Raw genomic sequence first — 11637 nt, 5'->3', positions numbered from 1 at the left:
ACCTGAAAGGCCACTCAGTAAGGAAGAAGCCACTGCTCTAAAACCGCCATAAAAACGCCAGACTACGGTTTGCAACTGCACATGGGGACAAAAATAATACTTTTTGGAGAAATGTCCTCTGGTCTGATGAAACAAAAATAGAACTGTTTGGCCATAATGACCATTGTTATGTTAGGAGGAAAAAGGGGGACGCTTGCAAGCTGAAGAACACCATCCCAACCGTGGAGCACGGGGGTGGCAGCATCATGTTGTGAGGGTGCTTTGCTGCAGGAGGGACTGGTGCACTTCACAAAATAGATGGCATCATGAGGTAGGAAAAGTATGTGGATATATTGAAGCAACATCTCAAGACATCAGTCAGGAAGTTAAAGCTTGGTCGCAAATGGGTCTTCCAAATGGACAATGACCCCAAGCATACTTCCAAAGTTGTGGCAAAATGGCTTAAGGACAACAAAGTCAAGGTATTTGGAGTGGCCATCACAAAGCCCTGACCTCAATCCCATAGAACATTTGTGGGCAGAACTGAAAAAGCATGTGTGCAAGTAGGTCTACAAACCTGACTCAGTTACACCAGCTCTGTGAGGAAGAATGGGCCAAAATTCACCCAACTTATTGTGGGAAGCTTGTGGAAGGCTCCCCAAAACGTTTGACCCAAGTTAAACAATTTAAAGGCAATGCTACCAAATTCTAATTGAGTGTATGTAAACTTCTGACCCACTGGGAATGTGATGAAAGAAATAAAAGCTGAAATAAATAATTCTCTCTACTATTATTCTGACATTTCACATTCATAAAATAAAGTGGTGATCCTAACTGACCAAAGACAGGGAATTTTTACTTACATACTTACAAAAAGTGTATTTCTCTCAAAATTTGTGCACAAATTTGTTGACATCCCTGTTAGTGAGCATTTCTCCTTTGCCAAGATAATCCATCCAATTGACCTGTTTGGTATATCAAGAAGCTGATTTAAAAGCATGATCATTACACAGGTGCACCTTGTGCTGAGGATAATGAAATGCCACTCTAAAATGTACAGTTTTGTCTGAAAACACAATGCCATAGATGTCTCAAGTTTTGAGGGAGCGAGCAATTGGCATGCTGACTGTAGGAATGTCCACCAGAGCTGTTGCCAGAGAATGTAATGTTATTTTCTCTGCCAAGTCGCCTCCAACGTTGTTTTAGAGAATTTGGCATTACGTACAACCAGTCTCACAACCGCAGGCCACGTGTAACCATGCCACCCCAGTACCTCCACATCCGGCTTCTTCACCTGCGGGGGGAGCGCTGAGGAATATTTTTGTCTGTAATAAAGCCCTTTTGTGAGGAAAAACTCATTTTGATTGGCATGGCTTGGCTCCCCAGTGGGTGGGCCTGACTCCCAAGGGGTATGCCCTTCCATGGCTGCACCCCTGCTCAGTCATGTGAAATCCATAGATTAGGGCCTAATGAATTTATTTCTATTCACTAATTTCCTCATGTGAACTGTAACTCAGTAAAATCTTTGAAATTGTTGTATGTTGCATTTATATTTTTTGTTCAGTATATATATATATATATATATATATATATATATATATTGTGTCTAATGCATTTACGTGTGTTACTGTAATTCACAAAAGAACACAACTCTAAGTTGCATTTTAAAAGAGAGAGGCATCCCAGCTACTAGCATGCATTTATTGAGTTGCTTATCAGAGATTTCCCTGTTGTTACGAACCGGCTCAGAGTTCGCAACAAAAGGGAGACAACGTGGAGACAAGGAGTATCACAATATATATTTATTAAATAAAGTAAACTAAGTAATTAACAATGGTGTGTGTAATCAGTAGTGTAAGTGAGTGTCTGCATGCATAAATGTAATAATGCAGGGTGTTGAAGGGTGCCAAAGCAAACAACCAAAAAACCACACCTAACACAACCAAAAACAACAAGGTGTCTGCGTGGAGAGAGTCTCCCCAATGACTGTGGAAGAGGTCTATTTATCCTGGGACACAGCCGGGCCCAGGTGCTTCCCATTTAGCTGACGACCATCCCAGCTCCTCCCACCGGCATCCTAATAAAGAAACAAGAACAAAAAGAGAGAATACGGCAGACAGAGTGGGAGGGTCGTCACACTGTAACCTTTAAGCCTAAAATGCGTTGTGTATAATGTCATGGTGTATAACAATTGTTGTCCCTGCAGGCCAGATTTCTTCATGTTGTACCTCAAGGAGCCGGGCAGGTCGGGGCACAGCTTTGGTCCCGTCAGTGGAGGGGTAACGTCAATAGGAAAACAACCAGGATGCATCTCAATAGTCTGAAGTTAATTAATCTGGAATAAACTGAAATAACTTGACAAGAGAAGGCAAACAACCGGTTGCCGTCCACCATATTGCTTCCCCCTTCCCTGTGTTCTCTGATCAGTGCATATGAAGGGAAGGAGAAGAGGTGTGAGGAAGCGACTTCAGACTATTTAGATACCTCTGGTCCAGAAACCTTACAGCAACCTGCAGGTCAAAGCAGGTTCGGGATTGTTATGCTCATTATCTGAAACAATAGTTTTATCTACCATTCGAGAGTTTGGTACTATTAGGTTCTATCTGCATTTTTGTCCAAATGTAGTTATTGACATAGAGCACATTGAACAGAACAAGGCTAACTAAATAGTACTATAAATGCCACAATTAAAATCAAATCAAATTGTATTTGTCACATACGCCAAATACAACAGGTAGACCTTACTGTCAAATGCTTAAGAAAAACAAGTGTTAAGTAAAAAATAGATAAATAAAAAATTTAAGTAACAAGTAATTAAAGAGCAGCAGTAAAATAACAATAGTGAGGCTATATACAGGGGGTACCTGTACAGAGTCAATGTGCAGGGGTACCGGTTAGGGAGGGAAAGGGGATTCAAATCAAAATCAAATCAAATGTATTTATATAGCCCTTCTTACATCAGCTGATATATCAAAGTGCTGTACAGAAACCCAGCCTAAAACCCCAAACAGCAAGCAATGCAGGTGTAGAAGCACGGTGGCTAGGAAAAACTCCCTAGAAAGGCCAAAACCTAGGAAGAAACCTAGAGAGGAACCAGGCTGTGAGGGGTGGCCAGTCCTCTTCTGGCTGTGCCGGGTGGAGATTATAACAGAACATGGCCAAGATGTTCAAATGTTCATAAATGACCAGCATGGTCAAATAATAATAGTCACAGTAGTTCGAGGGTGCAATAAGTCAGGTTTCTCACTGCATTTCAGTTGATTGAGGCTCTCACAGGAGTGTACAAGGTTATTGGTCAACTGACGAACGGGCTCAAACAGCTGAACCTGCATCAGTGTCTCAACATCATCATAGTAGCTGACCATGGTAGAAGGCTAATAAATCAAAGGAATGAAATGTATTCATGACCCTCGCCCTCTACAAATCTGACATCTAGACAGCTGATGGACCTCTTCTCCATAGACCTAATATATCTAAATATTTAATTTCTTTAGAATAATATAGTATTAGACTACAAACATGAAAAAATACTAAGCATTGTTGTATTAGTGTTGTGGCGTATAGTTTAATGCTGAACAAATTCGTTTGTGTGAAAACTTCAGCAAAAACTTTATTGGGCTACACCAACAGGTATGGAGGACACAAGTTGTGACAGGAAGGAAGTCCTCCAGGATATATTCCAGGTAGACAATATTTGTGATCTGTATGTCTACGAGGGACCTTTTGGGAGAATCAGATCCATGGACAAAAACCAACCTTGTAAGTGTAAGACCAAAAATGTAAAAAAAAATGTACCCTTTCGTTGTAATCGCGATAAATACGACGTATTCCCGTTGTTTCCTTTGACAGTGGACTCGGCCGGACTAGTAGCCAACATGACGGTGCGTAAGAGGCTACGATGGAACATTCAATTTGATTTAAACTTGCCGTGACTGCCATATTGACTGGAAATTCTCAAATTGAGGAATAACTGAATGTTGAGGCAAACTGAAGATGTTCACGTTGTTTGTATTCAGTCCCATAATGTTTCATCAGGACACAGAGGCAATCTGAAAATATTGTTCTGTCCCTAACATCGGTTGATCTAAAATATTCTCTGTTGTTTTCTTGGGATCCTAGTGCAAGAAGAACGATCAGAAGGTCAAGCCTTACCTGAAGAACCATCTGCCCAAGCGGTTCCACTACGCAAACAGTAGACGCAGGATTTCAGCATGATAGTCAGTCCAGGATGGCTGTTCAAGAGCTACCGATTTAAGAAAAACTCCACCCTACTTTATAGACATAAGTGGATTTTAGTAGGTCATGATGTAGCAAAATGTTGGCTTCTTACATATTTCTGTGTTATGTTATCGATACCCAGGGTCTTTGACTTTCTGTACAGGTGGAGCTCATGTGTATGACAATGATGCTGCCGGGATGCATGTGAGCAGCAAGGAGATAATCGCTTGGTGAATGAGGACAACATTATTTTGATTGCTTTAAAAAAATATACATATTGTGGCGTACAGCAGGTCAGCCACCAGGGGGAGACTCGTCGAGGCCTGGTGACAGATGGAGTATACATCACGAGGCGGTGTCTCCATCTGTTGGACGTGCCAGGTCTCGACGGGCTCTGCTGACAGGACTAATTGGGACTGATTGGGAGCTGGTGAGTAATCAAGGGCGGATTGCTTACCAGCTGTGCGAGGACCCTAAAGCTGCCAGAAGGGCAGCACACAAGAGGGACATGAGGTGACTTCCATGTGGTTGGCTACGGTTACCCGAGCTGAGTTTGTGTGCCCAACAGGATACAGGAAGACCCGGGAGACCTTTTCTTTTTGATTTATTATTTAATAAACACCCTTGAAACCGAGCTAGTCATACTCTGTCTGATCTATGTAAACGTCTTGACCAAACCCCCTGGTCTGCCACAATATACACATCTTTGCATTTTTTTGTTTTGAGATGCCTGAAAACATATGCATGCTCACTGAATGTCATCCAATGCCAAATACACTGAACGTACAAAACATTGCAACAGATATTTTTGTGCTGTCTTGCCAACTTTGGGGCAGCAGGTAGCCTAGTGGTTAGAGTGTTGGACTAGTAACTGAAAGGTTGCAAGATTGAATCCCCGACCTGACAATGTAAAACATTTTGTTCTGCCCATGAACAAGGCAGTTAACCCACTGTTCCTAGGCCGTCATTGAAAATAGAATTTGTTCTTAACTGACTTGCCTAGTTATATAAACTCCAAAGGAGTTGTCAAGACAGCACAGACAGGTCTGGTGCAAGGCTACCTACTAGCTGTATCTGTTCCTCTGATACAACTCCAGTACATTTAATCACCAGTCACATCGACCCAGCATGTCTCTTCACCGACCTCCACTCCAGACAATACCAGAACCTTGTCGTCCTCATATTGTGATTGGCAGCTGTGTGTGTTCTAGAAAATGGTTCCCGGTGGTCAGAACAGCCTCCTGCTGCAGCCACTGCTGTCTGACATGGAGTACAAGGTGACGGTCACCCCGGTCTACGCCGACGGAGACGGCCCCGGTGTCAGCCGCACCTGTAAGTCTGTCTGCATAACCTTCTCACCATGGTAACACAGACTCTGAGATATATGTCCTGTTCTGTTCAGGACAATGGAACCCTCTGTGCTTCTGTATTCTTCTTTCAGGTGGAATATGAACTTTAAATATATACACTGAGTGTACAAAAAAAATGCATGAAATGTAAGCATTCACTACTGTAAGTCGCTCTGGATAAGAGCGTCTGCTAAATGACTAAAATGTAAATGTACAAAACATTAAGAACACCTGCTCATTCCATGACAGACTGACTAGGTGAAGCCAGGTGAAAGCCATGATCTCTTATTGATGTCACCTGTTAAATCCACTTCAATTAGTGTAGTTGAAGGGGAGGAGACAGGTTTAAGAATGATTTTTAAGCCTTGAGACAATTGAGACATGGATTGTGTATGTGTTCCATTCACAGGGTGACTGAGCAAGACAAAATAATGATATATGTGACTTTGAACGGGTTATGGTAGTAGGTGTCAGGCGCATTGGTTTGAGGGTGTCAAGAACTGCAACGCTGCTAGGTTTCACACACTAAACAGTTTCCTGTGTGTATCAAGAATGGTCTGCCAATTTTCTGTCATGGACAAAGGAACTCAAAGGGTGTGATGATATTAATTAACAAAAATGTTGATCTGAATGTGCAAATAGTCAGGAATGATTCGCAAGGAAGGTGGATCCTTTTGAATATGAAAGTGGACGAAAAGAGATTTGGCTCATTAAACTATATGGTCCAAATCAGGATGATCCATACTTCTTCGAAAACATTTATACCAATTTATTGAACTTACAGGCAACAAATGATCTAATCATTATGGTAGGAGACTATAACACAGTGTTAAGTACCTCAATGGACCGTAAAGGTAATCACTCTACAAAATATCATCACTGTGCCCTTAAGAAAATCCCAAATATTATGGACACATTAGAAATAGTGGATATTTGGATACTAAAAAACCCTGACCTAGTAAGATATACATGGAGGAGACGTAATCAAGGTAGTCATCTTGACTACTTTCTTGTCTCTTTCTCTCTTGCATCAAAGGTTAAAAAAGTTTTAATAGGAGACAGAATGCGATCGGATCATCATCTAATTGGATTCACATAACTCTTATAGATATTCCACGTGGATGGGGATATTGGACATTTAATCAAAATTTACTGGAGGACAACTTATTTTTAACTAAGACAAAATAATTAATTACAAAATGTTTCCAATATAATATAGGTTCAGCAAATCCCCTTATTGTTTGGGATACCTTTAAATGTACCTTCAGGGGTCATTCAATTCAATATTCATCAATAATAAAAAAGCAGTTTCTGGCTAAAGAGACAAGACTAACAAGGGAAATCCATGAACTAATAGTACTGGTAAATAGCAATAAAAACGATACTACAGAGATACAAAATAAGTTAGAGGAAAAACAAAAACAACTTGAGGAACTTATCCAAGAACGATCTAATGTAATCTATTACAAAAATAAAGCAAATTGGATGGAATATGCAGAAAAATGCACAAAATTCTTCCTGAAGCTCCAATACAGGAACACTAACAAAAAGAATTTGCAGAAACTCGTTACTGAAGACGGAGTCATCTATGATTCTCCGAAAGATATATTAAAAAGAGGAAGCTAATTATTTTAGGCAGATGTTTTCTTCTCCGTCTCATCCTCTCCCACTGAATGAAGATTATGGTAAGAAATTCTTTCCAAATAATATAAAAAATGGAAAATTAACAAATGTACAGAAAGACCAGTGCGAAGGCCAAATTACAGAGGAAGAACTTTTTGAGGCTATTAAATCCTTTCAGTCTGGAAAAACCCCAGGGCTTGATGGCATACTGGTAGAGGTATATCAAGTATTTTTTTATATACTAAAAGCTCCATTGTTAGATTGTTTTAACTACTCCTATAGAAATGGTAGTCTGTCAGGTACTCAGCAGGAAGGTCTGATTTCTCTATTATTAAAACAAGACCCAGATGGCAAATATAAAGACCCAGTCTATCTAAAAAACTGGAGGCCCCTTACACTTAAATGTTGTGATGCAAAAATACTAGTGAAATGAAATGCATAGCACTCAGAATTTAAAGGGTTTTACCAGGTATTGTTCATCCTGATCAGACAGATTTTTTACATGGACGATACCTTGGAGATAATATACGACAACTACTAGAATAATAGAACATCATGAAACATATAAGAAGCCAGGAATGACATTTATAGCGGATTTTGAAAAGGCATTTGATAAAGTAAGACTGGATTTTATTTATAAATGCCAGGATTTTTTCAATTTCGGTAATTCTCTTATAAAATGGGTAAAAATAATGTATAGCAACCCCGGTGTAAAATAGTAAATAATGGCTACTTTTCAGAGAGTTTTGAATTGTCAAAAGGAGTTAAACAAGGGTGTCCGCGTTCACCATATCTATTCGTTATGGCCGTCGAAATGCTAGCTATTAAAATCAGATCCAATAACAACATTAGAGGATTAAAAATCCAAGGCTTAAAAACAAAGGTGTCCATGTATGCCGATGACTCAAGTTTTATATTAAGTCCGCAAGCTAGATCCCTGCAATGTCTCATTGAAGATCTAGATAACTTTTCTGTACTCTCTGGACTAACACTTAATTATGATAAGTGTACAATATTACATATTGGATCTTTAAAAAACTTTTACATTACCCTGCAGTTTACCTATAAAATGGGCTGATGGTGAAGTAGACATACTCGGTATTCATATCAAAAAAGATAGAAGCTCTCCACAATGAATTTCAAAAATAGACATGATCCTGCAACCATGGAGAGGTAAATACCTGTCTATTTATAGAAAAATTGTTCTGATTAACTCCTTAGTCATATCTCAGTTTACTCACTTACTTATGGCGCTGCCTACTCCTGATGATTCGTTTAAATCATATGAGGAAATAATATTTCGCTTTATCTGGGATGCTAAACCAGACAAAATAAAACGTGCCTATTACAGCATTACCCCAAAAATGGAGGAGGCAGGTGGCAGCAGGAGGAGGTAGGGAACTGGTCTGTCTGCCCAATATAAAGGATCAAAACTGGCGGAGGAATAAAAATAGCATAAATGGGAAAGTATATCAGCTTCATTTGAGAACCAGGATGTTGACAACTGTGCAATACAGATTGCAAAATAGTTGAAGAGATTTTTCATGTACCGATTCCATGGTACAGGGTTGATATATAAAACAACACAACATTCAAGACTTCGTAATTTTCAAAATTCAAAACTTAAAAATTATTATATAGAATTCTTGCCACCAACAAAATGTTGAATATTTGGGGCATAAAGTCATCGAAGCTCTGCAGATTTTGTTGTGAGGATACAGAATCAATAGACCATTTATTTTGGTATTGCCCTCAGGTAGCCTGTTTCAGGTCTCAGGTTCAGGAATGGCTGAAAATTGATCTAAAATTGACCCTGGAAATAGTACTGTTAGGAGATCTGGAGAGACCGGGTTAGTCAATTACTAATATACTAATACTCTTAGTAAAAGTATTTATCTTCAACTCATAATCTGTGGATTCTATTTGATTAGATAGATTGAAATTGTACGTTAAAAACATCACAGCATAGTTGAAAGATATGTGTTGCGTAGAAACCCGAAGTGGGTGGCCAGCAGAGATAGGTGAGATGGGCTGAGGGAAGCTGAGGGTTGGTATGTGGAATTGGAGACAAGTGGGAGTGGAGTTGCTGTGTGTGAGTGGAGTTGCTGTGTGGGAGATAGAATGATGGTCAAAGATAAAAGTCAACAAAACAAAGTCAAAATAAAACATAATAAAAAGTATGTTTGAAAGACACTGAGGGTGTCACGTCCTGAGGGTGTTGTTGTGTAGTTTTGGTCAGGACGTGGCAGAGTATGTCTGTGTATGTGTGTTCTGGGTGTTGTATTTCTATGTGGGTGTCACGTCCTGACCAGCAGAGGGAGTAGTTGTTTAGTATTTTGGTCAGGATGTGGCAGAGGGATGTTTGTTTTGTATGGTGGGGGTTTTGTGTGTGTTAGAGAGGGGTGTTTGATTTATGTGTTCCTGGGTTTTGGGTGTATGTTCTAGGTTAGTTGTTCTAGGTTGTATTTCTGCATGTTGTCTAGTTTAGGTTTTCTATGTTTAGGTTTGGGTGCTGGACTCTCAATTGGAGGCAGGTGTTTCTCGTTGCCTCTGATTGAGAGTCCTATATATGGGTAATTGTTTGGTTTAGTGTTTGTGGGAGATTGTTTCTTGTTTTGCCTGTGTGAGCCTTACAAGACTGTTTGTTTTTCGTGAGTTCCTTGTTGTTTATTATTTTGGTGTTCACTTTATTTTATAAATAAATCAAGATGAGCATCCACATTCCTGCTGCGTTTTGGTCCTCCATTCCAGACGACAACCGTGACAGTGGGTCTGTGTGGCTCCCGATCAGGGACAGCTGGTTATCGTTGTTCCTGATTGGGAGTCATATAATTAGGAGTATGTTTGTCACTTGGGGTTGTGGGTGGTTGTGCTAACACTGCTAGTCTTTGGTATGTACGTAGCCTGTTAGCCGTTTTTGTTTATTGGTTTTCCTGTGGATACTTTGCGCTTATATATTAAAAAGATGAGTATCTACATTTCAATCGCTGCAGTTTGGTCTCTTCAACACGACTGTAATTATGACAGAGGGGCAGTGTTTTTACAACTAATGCCGGTTTGCCTGAGGCTGATGCCATGCAGGTGTTTGTACACATGCATATACACACACTCTCATTCAAATAAACATATACAAGAACACACTCATACATGTAATAGTGCCAGACATGCACACAAACATATACAGTTGGCATTGCTGTTATGAATTTAGTTGTCCTTGATGTCCTTTGTTTTAAATTTATTTTTTTGCATTGTTTGCTGTTTTCTTCTGTCTTTTCCTTTTTATCTATTTAGTTCATTCTCTTGGTTGTTGGTACATTGGGGGTTTCTTGGGGGTGGGGAATGGAATTAATTGTATTTTTTATGGTTTATTTTTCTTCAACCATTCGAGGGACCTCGAATGGTTGAGGGACAGCTATTGGGGAACTGTGTGGGGGGGGGGGGGGGGGGTCTTGGAGGGTTCGGGTTCGGGTTCACGTTTTTTAGCCTGGTGGTAGATTTGTCAACGTGCCCTTGAGCAGGGCATTGACCCTGGATGCTTCTGTGTGTCGCTCTGAATGGGAGTCTGTTGGATGACTGGTATGATGTAGTTGTTGAGCTGCTTCACTGCAAGTATATTGTATGTTTTGGATATTCAGTAAATGAAAAAAAAGAATTTGACACAACAGTGAAATGCATTGGAGACAACATCGGCCAGCATCCCTGTGGAACGCTTTCGACACCTTGTTGACTGAGGCGGTGACAGGGTGATACAATTTTATTATAAAAAGGACAAAGCTTTTTGATAATGCACTTCACAACCAAAATGACTACCACTTGTATCTGCTTGTCTGGGTAATTAACCTACTACTTTATCAAACCAGGTATTTTTATACAACTTTTCACATTACACACATTACCTTTGTCGATAAAGACGTCTGTGTCATTCAGGTAGTAATTCGGGTCAAGCTAATTCTAGGTCGTCACTAGTTACCACCGAAAAAAAGTCACAAATGCCGCCAATTTCTACAATTTCCCTTCTTAAAATGTGATTTTAAATATAACCCTAACCCTTGCCTTAACCACACTGCTAACCTTATGCCTAACCATAAATTAAGTACATATTTGTTTTCATAAGTTTTTGTTTTCATACATTTTTACAATATAACCAATTTTGACTTTGTGGCTGTGGTAACTAGTGGAAACCCTAATTCTATGTTTTACAGATTTGATTTGATTTGATTTTATTTGGATCTCTTTTAGTCCCCATTTGGACTAATCTTCCAAGAGTCCTTAAATATTAAAATACAATTTATATACGAACACATTTTCACATATAACACACTATTACAAACATACATAATATACTAACGTAATAAACCAATAAATAATCAATCTAAAAAATATGAATTCTTCATCTACTGTAATCCCACATTTCTGTGTATTATATTTAAATTGTTTTAAAATAATGTTTAAATTTATATATTGAAAG

At 39.4% G+C, this 11637-nt stretch overlaps 1 protein-coding gene across 1 annotated transcript; it reads left to right on the top strand.

Annotated features, from left to right (window-relative positions):
* Positions 1–3590: 3590 nt before the first annotated feature.
* Positions 3591–4503, top strand: LOC115176224 (ectonucleotide pyrophosphatase/phosphodiesterase family member 2-like). Its single transcript, XM_029736090.1, has 3 exons — positions 3591–3738; positions 3829–3860; positions 4099–4503. The coding sequence occupies exons 1-3, from the start codon at positions 3612–3614 to the stop codon at positions 4192–4194; spliced, it is 255 nt and encodes an 84-aa protein (XP_029591950.1). The 5' UTR covers positions 3591–3611; the 3' UTR covers positions 4195–4503.
* Positions 4504–11637: the final 7134 nt, after the last annotated feature.

This window comes from Salmo trutta, chromosome 36 (assembly GCF_901001165.1).
Source record: "Salmo trutta chromosome 36, fSalTru1.1, whole genome shotgun sequence".
NCBI classification, from domain to species: Eukaryota; Metazoa; Chordata; class Actinopteri; order Salmoniformes; family Salmonidae; genus Salmo; species Salmo trutta.
This window is presented reverse-complemented; position numbering and strand designations above follow the sequence as displayed.